The 21,692-nt window shown below is 44.4% G+C and overlaps 1 protein-coding gene across 4 annotated transcripts in view; it reads left to right on the plus strand.

Annotated features, from left to right (window-relative positions):
• The first annotated feature begins 969 nt into the window (after window positions 1–969).
• Window positions 970–21,692, plus strand: part of PRKCQ (protein kinase C theta) — a 152,529-nt gene continuing 131,806 nt past the window's right edge. For 2 of the 4 annotated variants that reach the window (XM_089906534.1, XM_089906536.1), the window contains exon 1: window positions 970–1,104. Coding sequence is in view for 2 of the 4 variants with exons in the window: in XM_089906533.1 (XP_089762659.1) it covers window positions 17,099–17,104 (6 nt within the window). In the remaining 2 variants the exon portion in view is untranslated. Of the gene's footprint in view, window positions 1,105–16,919; window positions 17,105–21,692 lie in introns of those variants that run through there. The other 2 variants (XM_089906533.1, XM_089906535.1) reach the window with 2 other exon arrangements.

Here is a 21,692-nt window from a genome sequence, read left to right on the forward strand (position 1 = left end):
TCAGTAAACCCTTCTGGGCCTCAGTTTTTCATCTTTAGAAGTTTGGGACTAGCTGTAGTCTGAGCTGTAGTCAGCTGACGGTCTATACTTCCATGATCGGAAGCGCGCTGATCCAAGGTTAGGCTCTTCCATACATTTTTAATCTCCCTCTCTAAAAAAAAAAAAAGAAAAAAGAAGAAAAAAGAAAAAAAAGAAAAGACAAGACAAAGGACTATTGTTTTATTTCTTAAACTAACCTGGGCTTAGTATATTATAGCAACAAAAGCCTACAGCAAGTACATTTTAATCATTTCGTAGCCTAATTGAGAGGGAACGGCCCTGCAGTACTGGTAACCAGTATATAGATTTTCTAACCTGAATGAAAAGTTAATTCTACAGAGCACAGGAAAAAGCACCCCAACTATGCTCATCACGATCATCAGTACCACAAACCAGGCGTAAAATCTTCCAATGACAAACGCACTGATAAGACATTGCACTGCAGCTTCAAGGGCTGTCAAGTTCAAAGCAATGCAACTTGGAAATGATATATAAAACGACTGAGCAGGAACAGTCAGAGGTAGGCCACAACCGAGGAAAGATTATCTAGCGGACAGAACGGCACCAAATCCTTCTCAGGTGGGTCGTTTTAAAAGAACAGGGTTCTAGTCCTTTCTAGTGGAAAAGCTGGCAAAACAGCTGAAGTTCTTTTTACCTAATGACCTTGAGCCTTCCCCTGGGAAGGCTCGTTTCGCTTTTCGCTTTGGTTGGATGGAGAGTCACGTGGACTCGGGGCCCCTCTGCCCGCGCGCGGCGCCTGGCTCAGTATCCCCAGCGCGGGGATGGGTCCTGGTCTCAGGGCCGAAGCCGCCGCGAGCGGAAGCGCGGGGAGGAGCGCGGGGCGGGCCCTAGGGGAGAGCTGCGCGCGGCGGGTGGTGCGCGGGCCGCGGCTCCGGGGAGGGCGTCGGGGGAGCAGGCTCGGCGGTGGGGCCGCGGGGTGACTAGCGCCCCCTGGCCGGCGCCGCCCGCGGGCGCACCCACCGCGCCGGCAGCCCGCTCCCGCGCAGCCACCGCCGCCGCCGCCGCCGCCGCCCGGCCGAGAGCTCGGGCCGCTGTCACCCGCAGGTAGGTCCCTGCGCCGGGCGCCGACCGGGAGGGCAGGAGCCGCGGGGCCGGGACCGTGCGCCCTGCGAGGGGCGGGGGGTGGCCACCTAGCTCGGGCTCCGGCTCCCAGCCGGTCCAGGAAGGGGCGAGTAGGCTGATGGCGAACTTGGAAACGGCCACTCGAGCCGCAAACTTTGGGTATAGTTTCCGTGGTTTCTCGCGCGCGGGGTGCCCGGGATGCGCGGACCTTGGCCGGGCGGAGGCCACTGGGGAAGGGGCCGGGCCGCCTCCTCTTGTTTCTGGGGTTTTCTCTCACCTGAACGAACGGCTTGGGTGGGAGGGAGGGAGGGAGGAGGGCGGCGGAAAGTTTTGTGTTCTCGGCACGTATTGGGAAGGAGAGGTGTTTGATGCAGTGGCAACCTGTCCGCAGAGGAAAATAACCAGTTTTCTTGGCATTTGTTAGAGGATCGGATAGGGCTGCGAACACTCGCTTCTAAACAAACTTGGTTTGTTTCCAGGGGCCGTCGTCAGGGCGAGGCCGGTTTTGATAGATACAAAGGAAAAAAAAAAGTGGTGCTTCATGCCGTAATTGTGGGTGAGAGTGGTTTTTTTTCCTGGTGCTCAATCCTGTAACCTTGGTAAGAATGTTTTTCAGCTTTGAGGGCCACATGTTAAGAAAGTAGAGTCAATGTCTTTATTTTATTGGGTTTTTAAGAGCCCCGGTTATCAGTGTGAAATGGACCTTTCATGCTAACGGCTCGGCACTCCCCACGGGGTCAATGAAGAGAGGCCCGAGGCGGCCTCACCTGGGAGATGCTGGGGTTTCTGCAGGGACAACACTGCTGAGCTTCCTTGTCCTTCGGGGTTGTCCTGATCAGAGTGGTGCTAAGAAAAGATGATTCAGTGATGGACCAAGCTGACAAGGAAGGAGGTGGTGACACGGGGAGAAGAAGGAGAGGACACCGCTCTGTGTCCGTGGAGAGAATGACCCAGACCAAGGATGATCCATTCCTAGGTAGCAGTAACGTGCGGGTCCTGCAGGTGCCCTGCCCTTTCTGAACACGAGTCTGGTTGTTGCTCTCCTTACATTGTTCTCTAGAAGCTGTGATCACCACCGTCCTTTCCTGATGGGGATACTTGATGGACAAGCCCTGTTCGTAAGGTGCCCCCCCACACACTCCTACCCCACACCCAAACTTGTGAATCACCATCTTCATTTCCCCTGTAACTTATCTTTGTTAACTCTTATAAAATGGCAGTCTCACCGTGGATGCTTAATGTCTTTTAAAAAATGCTGTGTCTGGTGGGAAGGAGGGTGACATTTACTAATTTGGTTGCAAATTACTTTTGAAGTTTATGCACAGCTGTTTAAAATCCCTCGGAGATAAGTGCCATTGTTTGAGGCAGGTGTCTGCCACTGACCTGGTTAGTCTTTCTTGTGCTGATTGAACCGTATATATATTTAAAGAGGCAACATGGGAAGAGCTTCTAAAACCTTCAAAGCCCCAGCTGTGGAACTCCTCCAAGTTAGCAATTAAGTAAAAAGTTGGTTTTTTTGGGGGTTCCCCCCCTTAACTTTTCTCTCTGATTTCAAGAGTAACCTGTCGGCATCACCAGCCTTTGTTTCAGCCCCTGTGATTTTTCTTGTAAACTTTTAAAATGTAAACTTCCAGGGAGGACTCTTGTCACCTCCTCCGCCTTATCACTTGTTCACTTCCGCCACTGTCTTGTGTGATGGTTGCTCAGGATGGCAGGTGGCTCTCAGACGAGCTTGAGCTGCTTTCCTTCTCCCAGACTCTCCTCCCTGCAACAGACACTCCCTATTGAGTCTGTTTGGAAGATACATAGGTCAACACTGGAACTTTCTTTTGTGTCACTTGTCTTTCGGGTATGCGGGGATATTGTTCAGTAAGTCACACCGTGGTCCTTCTTCAAATCTCAAAGATCCCTCTCAACACCGAGATGAGATTTCTCCTGTTCACAGCAGGTCCTGGAGGCTCCCTCGAATAGCCCATTTGTCTTTGGCCATTTCTATAAAGGTCCCTCATGCTATTGTAATATATTGTCTCTCTTCTGTGGAAAAGACGAAATTCTTTTGTGTCATGAATTTGGTGTTTTATCTAAAATTCCATGTGGACTGGGTTCAGGATTTTCTTTTGAGAGTGTGGGCTTCTGGTAGAAATCTACCAGGAGATTCAGGAGTAAAGCTCCACAGATCTCCTTATAATTGCAGAATTTGACGATAGGACATTTGCCTTCCTTTAAAATAGGAATTGGAATTAGTACTTCCTGTTCTTAGTGCATTTCATGTTTTAGAGTTACTGATTATGTTGTTGGCCTTTGAAAGTATTGCTGATATAGTAATCAAATGTGACTTAAGCGTATTTTTGATTTCAGGTGGCTTCCATTTTAAAGGGTTCAATCTTTTATCTGTTTTTCAAGTAATTTTCACAAATCATTTCATAAAAATAAAAAATGGTTATAAGTCCCAGAGAACACGGATGTATAATGTGGTTTCATATTTATGTAATTTTGTTGCCCAAAATCAGATTGTAATTAAAAAGTAGGGAAATTAGTCTTGTGGTGACATGACATAGCATTAAACTCATTCTTTCTGTTTCTGTCTATTTTAAAACGTTAAGTGTCTCGTTTTCAAGCAGCAAATCATCCAGGTTTGCTTTCTAATATGTATTTTAACTGTTAAGGCAGAAATTAGGAGAAACTCATAGGAAAACATGTCGAGGCAAAAAAGATAAAAGGTGTTTCCTTGCAATAATGGAAAGATCTTTCATTATTTTAACGTGTCAAGCACTTATACACATTGCTCTGTCATCTAAAGATATCCTTGGTGCAAAATGAGAACCAGAGGTTTCTGAAATTAGGAATAGCACATCCTAAGCCTATAATCATAGATTTCTGCTCTGGGATTAAATTAGCGGATATTCAGAGCCACTCACTCTGACAGCACATACTTCTACAGATTGATGTTAACTTTTGTTTTTTCAGTTTTATTGGAGCGTAGTTGATTTACAATGTTAGTTTCAGGTGTACAGCAAAAGTGGTTCAGTTATACATATACATATATCCTTTTTCAGATTCTTTCCCCATATAGATTATTACAGAATATTGAGTAGAGTTCCCTGTGCTATACAGTAGGTCCTTGTTGGTTTTCTATTTTATATTTAGTAGTGTGTGTATGTTAATCCCAAGCTCCTAATTTATCCACCCTCCACACACATTTCCCCTTTGGTAACCATAGGTTTGTTTTCAAAATCTGTGAGTCTGTTTCATAAGTGAGTTCATTTATATCATTTTTTAAAAAAAATGTTGATGTTAACTTTTGAATTAAGCTAATAATATTGATGGTAATCAGAGCCAATAAAAGCAATAAGGCATGGTTTTATTGATGTATTATTATTTATAATTTATGTGCCAGACATTATACTCAGTTTTATTTGTATTTGACAGACATTACTGTCTGTAATGTTTAATCTTCGCGAAGCTTATATAAATTTGATATCACCATCACCACCACCATCACCATCCGAATTCTGCAGATGGGGAAACGGAGGCTCAGGGAGGTTGAGTCGCTTGCCCAGCTCTTCCAGCTGGTAACTGTTAGAATCAGGTGTGTGTGATCACCAAACATTGCCATAAACCACAGAGCTAGACGACCTACCAATTAAATATTTTAAATTGTGATAAAATACACATAACAAAATTTCCCATCTTCATCATTTTTAAATGTGCAGTTCAGCGGCATTAAGTACATTCACGTTGTCATGCAACTACCACCACTGTCCATCTACAGAGCTCTTTTCATCTTGCAAAACTGAAACTGTGTACCCATTAAACAATAACTCCCCATCCATCCCTTCCAACAGCTCCTTAAAACCTCCCTTCTACTTTCTGTCTCTGAATTTGACTACTCTAGGGACCTCATATAAATGGAATCAGACAGTATTTGTCTTTTTGTGAATTGCTTATTTCACTTAGCTTAATGTCCTTCAGGTTCGTCTGTGTTGTAGCCCGTGTCAGAATTTCCTTCCTTTTTAAAGGCTGAATAATATTCCATGTATGTATCTACCACATTTTGTTTATCCATTCATCTGTTCATGGACGCTTGGGCTGCTTCCACATTTTGGCTTACCAGTAGTGCTGCTATGAATATGGGTGTATCTCTTCAAATTTCTGCTTTAAATTCTTTTGGCTGTATACCCAGAAGTGGAATTGCTGGATTAAATGATGATTTCGGGTTTCGTTGTTTGAGGAGCCACCACACTGTTTTCTATGGCGGCTGCACCATGTTACGCTCCCACCAACAGCACACGAGGGTGTCAGTGTCTCCCGTCCTCGCCAATACTCGACACCCGTTATTTTCTGTTTTTTTGACAGTTGGCATCCTGATGGGTGTGAGGTTAACCAATTAATCAGTTAGCTTTTTACCAAATCATTTGGTGCCCGACGTGCGGGTTCTCTGGGCCGATGCTGCTCCTGAATTAGTTTTTTCCTATCTCACCTTGTGCTTATGTCCCTTTTTCTAGCGAAGAATAATTGGAGGACTTATTACTCCAGCACCTCCTGGGGGACTAGGGAACCCATGGGCAGGAGGGCTCCTGACAGATAAACACCGCGTCTCTGTAGGGAGGGCTGCCCCTGCTTATGTGAAGGACCTCGTGGTTTAGCAATGAATAGTTGTTGAGAATCAAGTAAGCGTGGCGTTAGTATTAATGACACTAAATGTGCAGAACAGACCCTTTGCGGAAGATTAGGTAAAGGTTGAGTTATCTCTTATATGTGACCAAAACAAGACAAATTCTTTTTTTTTTTTTTTTTTTGCGGTACGCGGGCCTCTCACTGTTGTGGCCTCTCCCGTTGCGGAGCACAGGCTGCGGACGCGCAGGCTCAGCGGCCATGGCTCAGGGGCCCAGCCGCCCTACAGCATGTGGGATCCTCCCGGACCGGGGCACGAAGCCGTATCCCCTGCATCGGCAGGCGGACTCTCAACCACTGCGCCACCAGGGTGGCCCAAGACAGATTCTTAGGACAGTGGAGAGAACCAAAAAGTTGACGGCTGTGGTTTCATCCGTCAAGCTGTTGTTGGGAGGCGCAGAGCCGCACGCTGTGCCATATAACCCCCCCGGGGGGGAGATGCAGCCAGATGAAGGGGAAATTATAAGTGTGATGATTTCATCATGTATTGGGTTGGCCAAAGAGTTCATTTGGGTTTTTTTTATAACGTCTTATGGAAAAACCCAATGAACTTTTTGGCCAGCCCAATATTTGTATTGTTATATGTCAGTTTATAATATTACGGTGCATGACAACGTTATATGTTTATTTTGTCTGTTTCTTTCTCTAGAGTATAAACTCCCTGAGGGCTGGCGTTTGTCCGTAGCCATATTCCCAGCTCCTACAGTAGTGCTGGCACGTAGTGAGTAAATGAGTGCAGAATGAGTGTGTAAGCGCTGTACTAGGGACATACGTGGTGTCATGGGAGCACTAGATCTGGGGTGTCTGAGAAGATGTCCCAGAGAAAGCAACGGCTCAGCTGAGACCTGAGGGGTAGATGAGGATGTTCTGGAAGGTGGGAATGGCATTTTAGGATTGCTGTGAGCATGACATCCTAGTGAGGGAAAGGAAGACAGTCTGGTTTGAGCACAGCGGGTGAGTGAGTAGAGGGGCTGAGCCCAGAATTCCCCCTCAAAGTGTGCTACTGGCATCAACTACACTCTTTAGTTGAAAGTACAAAGAGCGGACCCTTAGTTGCCCTTGGCTATCTTACCCTCTTTCCCGTCTCAGCCCTCTACTCAGTTCACACTGGGTAGATGCTAAAATAAGCATCTAGCAAGTAGAGTGTTGCCAAGATACGGGGGAGTTTCCAAAGCAAGCCAAGTGCTGTGAGTTCATGGTCAGATAAGACAACTCTTCTCAGCCCAGGTGAGCAAGAAGCCAAGTCTTTCATGAAAGTCAGCTGACCTTTCTTTCAGTTTGGGGAGAAATTCACGTCAGCTGCGTGTGTAGCGCTTTTAGAGCAGTAGTCTTCAGCATTTTCCGTTCTGTGGTCCGTTAATGTTTTCAGTGATACAAAAACAAGCCTCTCACCCAGTGTTTTTTAAACTGCAAGACACAATCCATTATTGGATTATGAAGTTAACTTACTGTGTTGGAACAAGCATATCTTTAAATATGAAGTCGAATGGAACAGAAAAGACCAGCATGCATTTCATGTAGCAAGAGTGATTCATGAAATTTTGGGTCCTGGAGTTTGGGACATGTGTCTTACCCAAAAGCTTGAAAATGATAGACCCATGACATTTAGTTTTCTATAATGTTCCTTTTAAGTTATAGAATCACACAGGCGCAGGCCTGGAGGGAGGGCAGGAGAAAGTGACATTAGTTGGGCGATCACCATGCAGGTGCCTGGATACATGGAATTATCTACTCCTACGGTACTGCTCATTGGGTGGATCATCTCCAGTTTACAGAGGAGACGCTGAGGCTTGTAGAGCTTAAGAAGCTTGACCGAGGGTTACCTGACAAATGACTAGCTGTGAACCCTGATCTCTTGGCTCACAATTTAATCTTCCTTTCAGGCCTCCATAGATTGTATTCCCACAATTTGAAGACATCCTCTCAGGGAATGTGTTATAACCATATTCCACGTTAGTTAAGAGGAATATGGACTTTGGGATATACCCCATCAGCTTCTTAAGGAACTAAGTCACATAGGAAGAAGTAGTATTGATTAAACAGACCAGGGCTGTTGACAAAGATGAAAAGGGCCACTCTTTCCTCCCCCCTGAAGCTTTCTCCCTGCTGCTGGGCGAAGCAGCCTCCGTGGAGCCATGTGAGGCGACGTGCTTTCCTTTCTAAAGCTGGGATCCCTGGGGCCATAGCTGAGTCCCACTGTCTCCTTTTCCCAGTGTGTATCCAGAGGCTGATGAGTTTCTACTGGACAAAATGATGCAATTATGCAAATTCCTGGTGCGTGATTCCATGATCTCCAGCATCTGCCAGGCTTTCAGACTTTGCCTGGTCAGCTCTCTTTCTACAGCAGCTATTTCAGACCGTCTCCTGCCACCGTCACCCCCTCAGCCTGCTTCGCTGAGAAAATGGAAGTTTTCCTGATGAAAACCACCTTACCCTGAGATCACAGGGCTACAAGCCCAACTCTGTCTGGATCCACCCTCCCATCCTTCCCGTCTTTTACAATGAAGAAAAAAGAAAAAAAGCCTCGCCTGTCTAATGTTCATCCTCCATTGAAGCTCTGGAATCCATTGCTTCTTCCTCCTTGAGAATCTCATTCTCTTGATTATGTCCTCTTGCATCTGTATTTTCCTTCCTTCCCTCATGCCTGGCCCCATTCTCACTGTACAGACATGCTGAAATCCCTCCCTTCTTTGAAGAAAAAGGCCATCCTGTGCTTCCTTCCAGCTACCTCTCTCTTTCCTCCTCTTCACAGCCAGACACCTTAAATTGTCGTCTGCACCTGCTGCTCTGTGTTCTCCCTCCGTGTCTTGGCCACAGACATCTGGCATTGCCTCTGCTGCCCCTGGGAATGGATCCCATTCCTGTTCCCTTTTGCTGATTCTTGCTATAATTCCTCTCCCGTCTTCCTTGACTTCTCTGCAGCCGACAGCTACTGAGCACCTGTGGATTCTCTGAGCAATGTCTTCCTCCCATCCCCCCTTCCCGTTCTCCTTCCTTCCTCTCTTGTGCTTTTCAAGCTACTCCTCTCTTTTCTGTCCCCTGGAAGGTTGATGTTCCTCAGTGTTCTCACCCCATGGGTAACCTCACCGCTCACTGACCTTAACAGCCACCTCCTGGCTGACCACTGCCCATCCATGACCTATCCAGAGTCCTCTTCTGCTGCTGCTTGATGGGCACATCCAGCACCCCATGCGCCAAACTGCAGGTGACGTCTTCCCCTTTCTCTTTCCTCCCGTTCTTTTCTGTGTCTGGCGCTGGCATCAGCTGTCCTTGCACAAGCAGAAACCTGGATGTCTTCCTTGACTCGTCACCTCCGCAGCTCAGCCCAAACCAAGTTCTGTTAGCTGCACCCCCTGCTTATCTTTTTACTCCATCCACCTTCTCCAGCCCCCACGCTATTTGCAGGTCACACCATTTCTCTTCTGGATCACTGCCAGAACCTCCTCACTGGTCTCTGTTACTGTGGACTGTCCTCTGTGCTGCAGCTGGGAGGATCCTTCTAGAACCCAGATCTGAGCTTGTCACTCCTTGCTTTACACTCTCCAATGGCCACCCAGTGTACTTGGAATGAAAGCTGTAACATGAATTAGAAGGTTCTAGTTGGTCTGCACTCCCCCGTCCTCTCCAGCCTCATCTCTCCAGCACCACACACATCACTTTCCTCCAAGTCCAAGCCTCTTTGGGTTCCATAGTGGTCCCGTGCATCCCACTGCCTCATGGAAATTTCTGCCCTACCTCTAATCCCTCCTTCTTTGGGCTATTCTCTACATTTTCAGTGCCTCACTTAGATAGTTTTCCTCTGGAAAACTCTTCCTCCAAATTAGGATTTTGTTTCCTCCCACATGTCCTTAAAGCATGTACGAGATCATCTATATACAGCACTTAGCCCCATGCGTGGCAACCAGTCAGTACACGTTAGCTGGCACGGCACTTAGCACATACTGGTTTCTTTACCTTTAGATGTTCCAAATAGATTGTAAACTCTCTGAGGGCAGAAGGCACATTCTCTTATTCTTGATTGAATCCCTGGTATCTAGCACTGTTTCTGATGCATAGTAGGTGCTCAATAAATATTAGTGGAATAAATAAATGAGCCACACATTTTAGAACCTTTATTGTCTAAGGGACTGTATGCTAATCCCAATCTAGTAGTTTAAATGTCTACACAAATAGAATCATTATGATCTTCAGCATTTTTTGCCTGTGGGTCTCTGGAATTATCTAGATACATTCTACTACAGAGTCAGAGTTGAAGGTGATGGGAAACATTGAAAAATGCAAAGACGCATCTTGCTACCAGGGAAAAACTCCATCTCCCCATCTCTGTGGTATGATTTTCTCCCTCTGTCATCCTCATAGTTTCTCACTTCGCTGGGAGATGCCAGTAATAAAAGGCAAAAAGATTAGGAATGATCAGGAAATAAAAAGTAATATTGAAATATTCTGAAATATCCTACAAGGTTGAGGCAGTAGGTAAACATTAAATGCAAATATACAGCAAACGCAAACTTATTTTAATAAAAAGAAATTATCAAAGGGTAAAAGAGGTTAAAAAATTTAATGTAAACGATAAAAGATTTTAAGGATTCTTCAGAACAAAATCATCATGATCTTACACTTCATTAAGGTAAAAAGTAAAAGACTAAATTTGAGAATTAGGACAATAAAGGCATGCCAAAGATTAAATAATTGAGAGTATTCAAAGAAAAATATCTTAAAGAGTAATAAATTATTTAGGAGACTCACTGAAAGTGTAACCAAAAATATGGGACCAGCGGAGGAAAAAAACATAATCTTTTAAAGAGGATTAAAGATAAATCCCAGCAATAATAAAATGAGCACCAGCATGGGTTTCTAATGGCAAGTAAGCCACAGCTAAAACAATGTTAAAACTGGAGCTTAGGGTTTTAACCTCAAAAGCCTGTGTCACCTCAGTGGGATTTCAGAGGCAGTTTTTAGTATACTTGCTGTGTGAGTGCCATCATGTTTCAGGGGAAAAGCTCTGTGAGTTCCGCTGTGACATTCCCCCCCCCCGGGGGTGGGTGGGGGAATCACACAAGGGCAACCAAAGAGTTATGCTCATCTTTGACTGCAGAACAAGGGAGACACTTCTCACTCAGCACCCCTTCCTTCCAGAGCCTCATGGCTTCTCCATCCCATGTGTCCTGCTTTCCTTTGGGAAATAAGAAAATCAGGTGGCCCCCCTAAGTGCTATTCCTCACCTTGTTCATGGAGCCTCTTCTCAACCAGAGTCCCTTTGGCAATTACCCAAGCAAGTGTCTTTGTGTGTTGTACCTTTTCTGTGTAGCTTGTAATGTGTTACCCTGCCTCTTATGCTTCCTCATGTCTCTGGGGACTTGAGATTCTGTCTAGCTCATAAGCAGAGCTCAATAATGGTATTCGAATTCAATTAGTATTTCCTGAGGAAGCTCACCTATTCCAGGTCTTCTATTTCCTTCTCTTTCTTAAACTCTCGGCACAGAGCTCAGACCGCATCTTGATTTGCGGAAGCTCATGAAGCCTCTCCTAGTCTGGGAATAGATTTTATTTTTCTCTCATCGCTAACAAGAAGGATTCTGACTTTGACTGTCACGTTTTTCAGGGCCTAATCATTAGTGCTAAGAGCCCTAAGCACTGCAATGTTGGCCTGTCTGCTTAAGGTGAATGTTAAGGGTCTGGCTCAGAAGTGGTGCATAGGGCCAAGTACGTCGTTACAGTTTGGCGCATTGACGTCTGTTTGGCCAGACTCTATACCCTGTCACCTGTTGCCTTCCTCCCCTCCCCTGCCCTGTTCCATTGTGCCAGTCCCTCCACCTTGCTTTCCAGGTCCCTTGCAATAAATGAAGACATACGGGAGTTGGCACCCAAGGGTATTAATCCAGATTAGATTGTCTTTTTCAGTAGCAGAGACTGGAGAGAGGCTATAGGATCTTGGGGCATCCTTCCCCCTGCCTTTGTCCAGCTTTTCCATGGCCTTGCCAGTCTTCCCAAGCCATCTAACAGTGAAGGCAGATGGAAAAGTCACAGAAATGGGGGCGAGGAGACCCACGTTCTCATTCCTGCTTTGTCATGTTGACCATAAGACGAGTGCGTCGGATGAGTCATCTGTAGGATCCCTCCTGGCCCTAATATATTGTAGCTGTTTGGGGGGCGGGGGGTTCTTTTGATACCTACACATTCTGGCCACACCGGGATTTCACCCAGGCACCTGGTGTGGCGCAGTAGTGGATACATTTCATGGCTCCCTGTCTGTAGTTAGCCCGCTCGCAAGCTCAGGTGCAGAACAGAGAATATAACCAGCAGTGTAACCCTTCACCAGTAAATGGGAGTGCAGTCACCCAAACACTGAAATCATTCCACTGTCGTTTAGATTTTGCAAATTAAAACTTCACATGATAACAGCAACACATTTTTTCTTCTACTGTGTAACACAAGAAATCTAATAACAACCAGGTTTTCTCAAAATGCCGCTTCTCCAAAAAGAACAACTTGATTTCCTCAGTGGACTTTGTTTCTGGAAGATAGGATCGTGATGAATAGCAGCATCTTCTCCCCTCTCAGAATGGGAACTCTCTTCATTCTTCTGCATCAGTCATTGGAAAGGAAAAATAAATTAGCATGCATTTTTAAGGACATATTTAGGCTGTACAGATGGAGTGATATTCACAGTAGCCATAAATAAACTCTTTCATCAGAGTAATTCTTACATGCAGCTGAGCCAGTCCTAGATAGTTTTGTAAAACTCCTTTTAACGTTGAAATAATTCAGGGAGAAATAAATTGCATAATTCCAAGTTCTGGAGCAGAGGCAGCCTGAATATTTGCCAAAGGTTCAGCACAAAATACTTTAACCTTCCTCCGTTCCAATAAAACCTTCCTCCGTTCCAATAAAACGTTCCAATAAAAAGAATCCCTAAAACTAGGGATTCTTTCCTAGTTCCTGGGCATTGAGATTTGTTATTGTTTATAGTGCACTTGGGAACTTTGATGAAAAGTGCTTTAGGAAAGAAAGCCACGTGAGCAGTAGGAAAGGCTTTGCATTACTTATTAAAATAAAATGCAACTTACTTGACCCCAAATTGCCAATATTGCCGAGCATAAACTAGCACATAATTTTAGAAATTAATGAAGGCAAAGTTATCCGTTAACAGTTTCCCACAGGCGGAGCTGGTAGAGAGAAATGTCATCACATAACATCATATTTGAATTTTATTATTTCAGTTGAAATGAAAGGAAGAAGGGCAAGCCTTTCTCTTTCGAGAACAGACTAGAGGTATTCAGAACAGAGAATATATCTTCCTTTAAATATACAAAATCACTTTTCTCCTGAAAAAATATTGTAGATATTTTCTCATGGAAGAATAGTCAAGATCTCTAGGTCTAAATATCTAGACCCAGAGAGAGATCACACCGTTTATTCAAGTACTGGCCTATCTCAAGACATTTAGCAATATAGCTAAGAAAGCAAATTATAAAGAACCAACAGACATTCTGCAGGTCCGAAAAGTGAGACACGTGTTTGTTTGGCTATTTGTCTGAAAACTACCATTAGGAAAGTTCAGACTGAATTCCAGGGAATTTTCATCTGCATTTAAACAATTGCAATTTTAATCTGCATTTTCTTAGCCTTTTTGCAAGATGGAATCAGAGGATTACATTTTCTAAGAACCATTTTTTGTAAAAGCTTGAGCGCTCATCCGTTAAGTGTGACATAGGCTTGAAATAAGAGTTGGTGATAAGTAATTAAGTGAAGTACAGCTTAGCACATGTTGACAGTGGACCAGTGCGATCGTCCTGAACTTGTCAAGGCTGTGGTGTGCTATTTATTTGACCTAGACTGCTGCTTTGGGTCTTTGGGTACCAGTCACTGTGTAACAAACTTCCCTGACACTTAGTGGCTTTTAAAACAACACAATTTTCTTTGCTCATGATTCTGTGGCTCAGGAATGTGGGCTGGTTCTGCGCCTGATGGATTCACCTGGCGTCTCTCGTGAGGTTGCGCACAGATCTGAGATGGGACCACTCATATATTATATGGCACTGGGTAGGTATGGCTTGAAGACTGGGACATCCCGCTCCCTCTCTTTCTCTCTGTGCGGCTACCTTGGGCTTCCTTTCATGGTGATTAGATCCTCAGAGTGAGTGTTCCCAACACACAAAGGCTCGCATCTCTTAAGGGCCAAACTAAGAAGACACAGAGCGTCACGGAGTTCTACTGGTCCAAGCAAATCCCAGGACAGCCAAGATCACAGGGAGGGGCCCGGCCAAGTGGCATTGCAGAAGAGCTTTGGAATGGGAGGTGCTCTTGCAGCCATCTGTGGAAACACAGCCTAGCACAAATATTTAGGCTGTTATGGGATAACATTTCATAAAAGTGACCTCACGTTTATTTTCTGAGATGGAGCCTCTTCACTCTGACAGAAGGACCTGACGAAAACAAAAATCTGATTGCCGTTCTCCGCCTTGCTCTGTGTCACCTACAAAATAAGATCCAGACCCTTCACATGGCTTGCCAGGTCCTTCCCTATCTGTCCCCTGCCTGCCTCTCAGCCTCGCTCTCACCAGGCCCCGAGCACCAGTCGTTCTTCAACCGCCACTTGGTTAGCACAGCTCCACGTGGGACCATGTGCTTGGGATGCACTTCTTCCCATTGCATCCTCACTTGGCTGGCCCCTCAGACATCACTGCCTCTGCGAAGGCTCCCCCACCCCCTGCTGTATGAAAGCATCCTTCCCCCGGTGAAGTGCCCTGTGAGGAAGCCACCGCAGCAGTAATAACACCCCCTCCTCCCCCACCGCACCGTGAGCTCCTTGAGGGCAGGGATCCGAGTCTCTCTCTCCAGTCCAGCCCTGGCCTGTCCCCCACAGAGCAAGCGCTCAGGCATTACAGTCAGCATAGTCTACGCACAGGGTAGAGTGGCGGGGTGCCTGGAGGGAAGACCAGAAAACCCCAGACAGGAAGAAGGCGGTGTGAGGAGGTCAGAGCCGTGAAGAGTGAGCTGAGCGACGGAACCAAAGGTGGATGCAGAACCGCCAACGTGCAGAGAGAGAAAGGGGACACGCTAGACACACAGAGGACGAGAGACGAGCTGAAACAGAGTATTCAGTGAGAGCGTAGTGTCATGGGTAAGAAGGAAGAAACAGAAGGCTGACATCGGACCCAGCCATGTGCATCCACAGAGATGCGGGAACCGCACCCTGTCGGGGCATCCCGGACGTGCAGTTAAAAGGCGGGGCACCCCGATGCCAAACAATAACACAGCCTCACTCCGCTGCACACCTTCTCAACAGGTGACTGCCCGACCAAGAGGGCGGGAGAGAAGTTGGGCAAAGGGAAGAAGAGTTGCTGCTTCCGGGAAAACGTGTGGGACCCTCACTCCTCAGTCCACGGTGGTGCTTATTTCGCTTGTCTGAATAGCTTTCCTCCTGAGCCAAATTGACTCAATAACGTCAAAGTGAAACTGTTGTACTTGACGCTGGTGACAAGGTTCAGGGGAAGTGGTGTGGCTCAGGGGAGGGAGGATGTAGCTAATCCCCAGCGAGGAAGACCCACCTTGAAAGAGCAGGAGCCGCCTTTTGACAAAACAACTGTAAAGGAAGTAATCATCGTGAGAAAATATGTTTTCTGCTAAATGGTGGAGGAAGAAAATATGACCATCTTTCCTTTGACTCTGCTGAGTGTATCAAACTCAGTACTAGTACTTATAACTAACTTGGATTGAGCTTTTTCTGCATCCAGGAGCTGCTCCGATCCGTTTACATCTATTAACTCACTTGAGGTGGGTCCTGTTATTGTCCCCATTTTACAGACGAGGAAACCAGTTAAACAGCTTGTTCAGAGTCACCGAGCTGCTAAACCGCAGAGCCGGGATTTGAACGCAGGCATTGGGATGCCGTAGTCCATCTTCCTAATGCTCTACTTGGCTTAGGCTGAATATGGCAATATACTGTATCTATGGACTCACTTTTTGAAAATACTACCTGACAGTGGTATTAATTCTAAGAAATGAGTTTTGAGACTTCTTTCCCTCTTTATATCTCAATTACGGTTTGGGGCACATTTTAAAATGGCAAATTCTATCAGCTCTGGACATGCGCGTGCTCACACACACACACACACACACATACATATACATATACACATACTGACTGCTGTAATTTGCAAAGAGCTGTTGAGAAGAAAGTGTTTAATTAAAACTGAGTGCGAAATGCAGCCAGGTTAAACTTCTTTGGTGATAACTTTGAAGTTTGAACTTCGACTTTATAAGGCATTTCTGGAAATGAGAAGAATGACATATTCTTATGCTGTGAGATATACTTAAATTGTTTCTCAGTGTATACCTGAGGTAACTTTGTAATTTGCTCTTTAGTCAGTATATCTACGAAATCACTGGTAAGATTCAAATTAATTTTCTGATCCCTTTTATGTCTATTACTTATTAATTGTTGTTATTTGACAAGTTCCTGAAGCACAGGATCCCGAAAAGTTCAAAGTGATATCCTTATTCAAGAAAACATGGGCTTCCCAGGTGGCGCAGTGGTTGAGAGTCCGCCTGCCAATGCAGGGGACACTGGTTTGTGCCCCGGTCCGGGAAGATCCCACATGCCGCGGAGCGGCTGGGCCCGTGAGCTATGGCCGCTGAGCCTGTGCATCCAGAGCCTGTGCTCCGCAACGGGAGAGGCCACAACAGTGGGAGGCCTGCGTACCGAAGAAAAAAGAAAACGTTTCTTTTGCCAATATTTTCCAAAGAATAATTTAAAAAAATTTTAAGAACTCTGTACTTTATTATTTTTCTGGTTGGTTTGCAAAATAACAACCAGAAATATCATAGATATTTCATATTTGAGCAAATGGACAATTTTCAGAGGTTGAATATAAATATTAGTCCTGAAAATGAGTAAGTAGGAAAATTATAGTAGCCACCGAGGCACATAACACCCACGATGCACCATCTTGGGGGCAGAAGAAATATAGCGTATCTGTGCTTTCTGTGGCTTCTGTTTTAACCTTATCCTTCTGACCTTCGTGGGCCCCTGCTGCACAGCCCTCCCCAGCCAGCACTTTTAGAGGATTTATGGGTTTGGCCAGAGAGGGAGGGAGAAAGCTGTGACCAATACAGAGGAATTTGTTTTTTCTTGGAACAGACGTCCCAGCACATCAAAGGGTGACCGCCTTTGGAATGCTACTTCCCACCTGATCTCAAAATACCCTCCAGTACACCGCCTGAAAGTCCTCACTTCACTTTATTCCAGTACCTGAAATTCTGCCAACTAGAAGTTTAAGAAACACAGATCCTCTTAAAAATGCAAGTACTGCTGAGATTTCCTTCACACGTTAGAGCGGTTTAATGAGTAACTTAGAGAAAATGGGAACTCTTACAAGATGGAGCAGGCGGGGATTTATTCAGTCCACAAGTATTCATTGGTCAAGCCCTTCACTGATCGTTATCAGCGATTGATCCAGGTGTTGGGAATACGGCGGAGAAAAGAGGGCCAACGGCAGAGAAAAGAGGGCCAAGGTCTCAGCCCTCAAGGAGGAGTAAGATAAATAAACAGTATGTAAATAAGATAATTAGATCATTGCAGTGCTGTGAAATCAGTAAAGAGAGTGAAGAACTAAAGAGACGAATTTCTGGAACCTGGCCTGTTCTTAGATTACCAAGTGCTTTCTCTCTATGGAGAGGGAGGGACAGGAAAAACATCTGATACGCACTCAGTGCCATAAAATCATGGTTAGAAAAAAAAGTAAAAAAGAAGGGTGCTGACAGGTCGTCGGGAGATATGGAAAAAGCATGTTCTGTCCCTCCCTGGTCCCAAGTGATACATAACCCTTGTCTTCTTTGTTCCTCCGTGAGGCCCTTTGTCATCACTGACTCCTTTGTCACCACTGGGTTTCTTTACAGGTAAATGCCTGGGACTTCGTAGGTGGTCATTATATTTGTTGTCTAAATAGATACATGGAATCTGACTATTCTGATGAGTACTGAGGGTCTGTACCTTAAAAAAAAAAAATCCACAACTTTTTATTGCTTCTTGCTGCAGTTTCAGCAGGTGGGCAAATGAGTAGAAGGAAACTAAAGGGCTATCTAATTACTTCCCACCCCTGCAGCTCAGGCCCCCAAGCTGTCACTCCCTTTCCTCCTTTTAACCTCCACACAAGCCACATCGGAGGAAACATGCCTCGCGGTGCTTGAGAATGCACTTGGTACTGTCTAAATAGTTTACTGTAAAAGGAATACCACTAGGCAATTTTAAACAGTCTTTCCCGTGTTGTTTCATCCTAAGGATAAACACTGTCTCTTAGCATCTTCTGATCTTCATAATATTGAGGTAAAAATAGTGAAGTGTAGAATTTTAGCAAGTACAAATATGAGTTTTTCTTTCTAGACCCCTCCTTTTAAAGGCGAGGAAATGGGGCTCAGATGAGATATTCAGCGTGTCGCAGCTGGTTGGTGGTGGAGTCAAGACCACACTGAAGCCCTCGGGACTTCCACTATATATAACTCTGGCTCCAAAACCGCCTTAATAAACACCAATGGTCTCCCACGCCAATCTCAAAATTCAACTTCAACCTAAAAAATCTTCTTTCTCCTCCTGAAACTAAGTGACCATATCCTCACAAGGGAAGGGACGTGGTCCAGGAAATGATGCTCTTCCAGCAGGCAGGGAGTCCCCTGAGAACTTCATGCTCCCAGGGGCTCCCTGGAGTCAGTCCATCAGCTTTCTTGTCCAAAGCGCTTTCTCAGACTTTCATGCTATACATCCATGACATTTGCTTGCTAAATCATCAGCTTAACTTATTTACCCCATACCTTTTATCTCAGTTTTCTGGTTGTATTTTATCTAAGTCATCTCTACTTTAGTTGAGCTAAAGCTGCGGTTTTGCAAATTAAATCAGCTGTGGGTTTCTGCATATGTCCCCTCCCTGTGTTTACTAAGCTTTTTTTTTTTTTTTTTAACTCACATTATATGTCTGTTTCCATCTTACTAGTTGTGTGAGGGAAGATTTGCTTTGCTGAAGGTTCTTTGAAACAAATTCAGAACTACTTAGAAGAACACATTTTTAAGAAACCAAAATACTTTTAAATGTCTTGTTTAATCGATATCTTTAGCCCAAGTTGAATTTCCTTGAAGTTTGGAAGTTTGTCCATAATGAAGAAATCGTGTGGCTTTTGGGTCTGGACTTTATACTTTAGGCAAAGAGAAGGTGTTTCATGATTCTCAACGTGGAAGAGATTTGGAAAGGCAGATCTTAGGGCTAAGATGGAGGAGGAACAGACAGCATGCAAAGACAAGGGGTTGGCACTAATTAGGAATCTATTGTAATAATCTAAGGAAAACGTCTGAAGTTCTCAAGCTAAAAGATTAAAGAGTAAGGATCAAATGCAAAAGAAATAACCAGATAAAACTGGTAGGTCTTGTTGCACAGTTGGATGTGAGAGATGAAAAGAAGAGTACTCACAGTTAATTCCAGTATTTCCAGGTTGGAAGATTCAGTGGATGGTAATTCCATTGATCAAGAGAGGAGAGAGAGGAGAGTCTTGGGCATTGAAGAAAAGGTAGAATTAGTATTTATTTTGTCTGTGCTTGAGCTGGTGGAAGTGTCCAGTTTGTAGTTAAAAGTATAGGACTGAAGGGCGTGCAAGTGTGGTTTAAGAAGAAATGTCCTTTTCGAAGTTACCACTAAGTAGAGAATCAGCGAAGCCATCAACGTGGGTGAGATAAGCCAGAAAGGAGTCAAGTCAAAACCTGGACATATTTCAGAAGTTTAGGTAAAGGAAGCTGAACCAATAGAGTAGCCTGAAGAGTGACCAAAGAGGTGGAAGGACAGAAGGAGGGAAGAAGGGGAGTCAGCAGTGTTGTTTAATATCACGGAAGAAGACCCAGGATGAGCTGATGGATCTGGAAATTGACATCACTGGTGCCCTTTGGGAGAGCAAGGTCAGCAGAGGTGGCAGAAGTCAAAGGGCAGAGGGTAGAGCAGCTGATGGAAGGTGGAGAAGGGAAGCTTGCTGGTGGAGGAGGGGAGGCGGAGCCATATCTGCAGGAGAAGCCAAGTCACAGCGTGGGCGTGGCCTTACCAGGTTCCTTCTAAATTTAGGGCTCTCTAGAGAAGTGCTATCAGCCACAGCATTTCCCCGGGCCCTGAATCTAGCCACCGCCTCTAAATATCACTGACCAAGCTGTCACAAAGGGGAACTGTTTTCATATGCGTGCCTACTCCAATCTTACCTCCCCTCATTCCAGTTCCAGCCCTTTAATTCCCAGCTCTGAGCCCCATTTCTCTCCTAAAGCTGCCAGTGTGGAGTTTTCTGTCTTCAGAAATCTGTGTGGACTTCACCTACTGGCCTGTGTTGCTTTGTGTGTGAGTCATGTATCCCAGGGACACTATCATCTTCTTGAAGTTAATGTGTTTTAATCCATAGAACCATGAAATATCACCATTTTACACATGAGGACATTGGACCCAGGGAGGTGATATAACTTGGCCTAAGGTCACACAGCTGAATTCAACAACAGATGGTTGAATTGGGCGTTGGAAAGGATGGAGAGAAAGATGGGTGTGTTTCTTCCCTAGAATTACTTGAATGAGCTCTGCCAGAGTTTGTTTTTGAGGCTGTTTTTTTTTTGCTATTTCTGTTGCTAACAAGCACCTTTTTGTTCTGGAGACCTTCCTCCAGATATAAGATACAATTCCATACTATTAGTTATATTTCAAGTTGTAAAAAATTATCCTCACATTTCCTGCCTCCCAGAGATAACCTTGATTAAAGTTTTAGGTGCTGGAGACTAGTGACACATTTACAGATTTTGAATTTTAGAGAACAATTTGACAATAACTACTGTAGTTGAAGATGTGTATACACCAGAACCCTGTAGTTCACTACTTTGTGCATATTCTGTAGAAACATGCACCCGAGGAGATATCTGCAAGAATGTTCGTAATTGTATGATTAATAAAAGCAAAAAAAAAAAAAGCATTGACAGAAGAACGGATAAAGAAATTGTAATATATTTATTTCAATGTAATTCTAAGGAGCAATGATTCTCCAAGTGTGGTCCAGAGACCCCTGGAGATCCTGTAGACTTTGAGGGTGTTCCCAGGTCAAAACTCATTTCACAGCATGACTAAGACCTTTTTCACATTTTCAGTCTCATTCTCTGAGTTTTCCAGAGGCTGTGTGTTACGATAGCAACAGACTAAATGCAGAAACAGGTGTCAATAGACTAAATGCAGAAACAGGTGTAAGAGGCCAAATGTCTTCTATTAAGCCAGACATTAAAAAGACTTGCAAAAATGTAAAACAGTGCCACTTTTCCCATTGCTTTTTTGCATTGAAAAATATTTAATCGTAAAATATGTTGCTTATGCTAACATGTGATATGTAATGGGTTTTTATTATCTAAAATTAATATATGTGTTTAAAAATCTTCTCATTGTTATTTCCTGATATGGCAAATATTGATTAATCCACTTGAACCTCTTCGGCAGCCTCAGTGATTTTTAAGAAGGTAAAGGAGTCCTAAGACCAAAAATTTGAGAGCTACAGCTATAGAGCAATGAAAATGAATAAATTGAGATTACATGTATCGAGAAGAATGTATCTCACAAACCTGATAAATGGAGCCGCAGAAGAATATTATAAACGACAATTTATATTGAGTTTTAAAGCCAGTAAAATATGCTATATTAGAATAGATATAGATATACAGATATTTGTTACATGTATAAAAAATGGTGGAAATAATAAATGCCGGAGTCTGGATAGTAGTTCTCTTGGTGGGTAGTGAAAGTATGAAAGGAAATTCAGTCCGGAGAAGGACATTGGAAACTTCAAATATATCAGTTAGATTTTCTGTTTTAGGTTGGATTCTAGGTATAGGGTATTCATCAAGT

This window comes from Delphinapterus leucas, chromosome 2 (genome assembly GCF_059928025.1).
Source record: "Delphinapterus leucas isolate spDelLeu-1000000601 "Yukka" chromosome 2, BTC_Dleu_Yukka2, whole genome shotgun sequence".
NCBI classification, from domain to species: domain Eukaryota; kingdom Metazoa; phylum Chordata; class Mammalia; order Artiodactyla; family Monodontidae; genus Delphinapterus; species Delphinapterus leucas.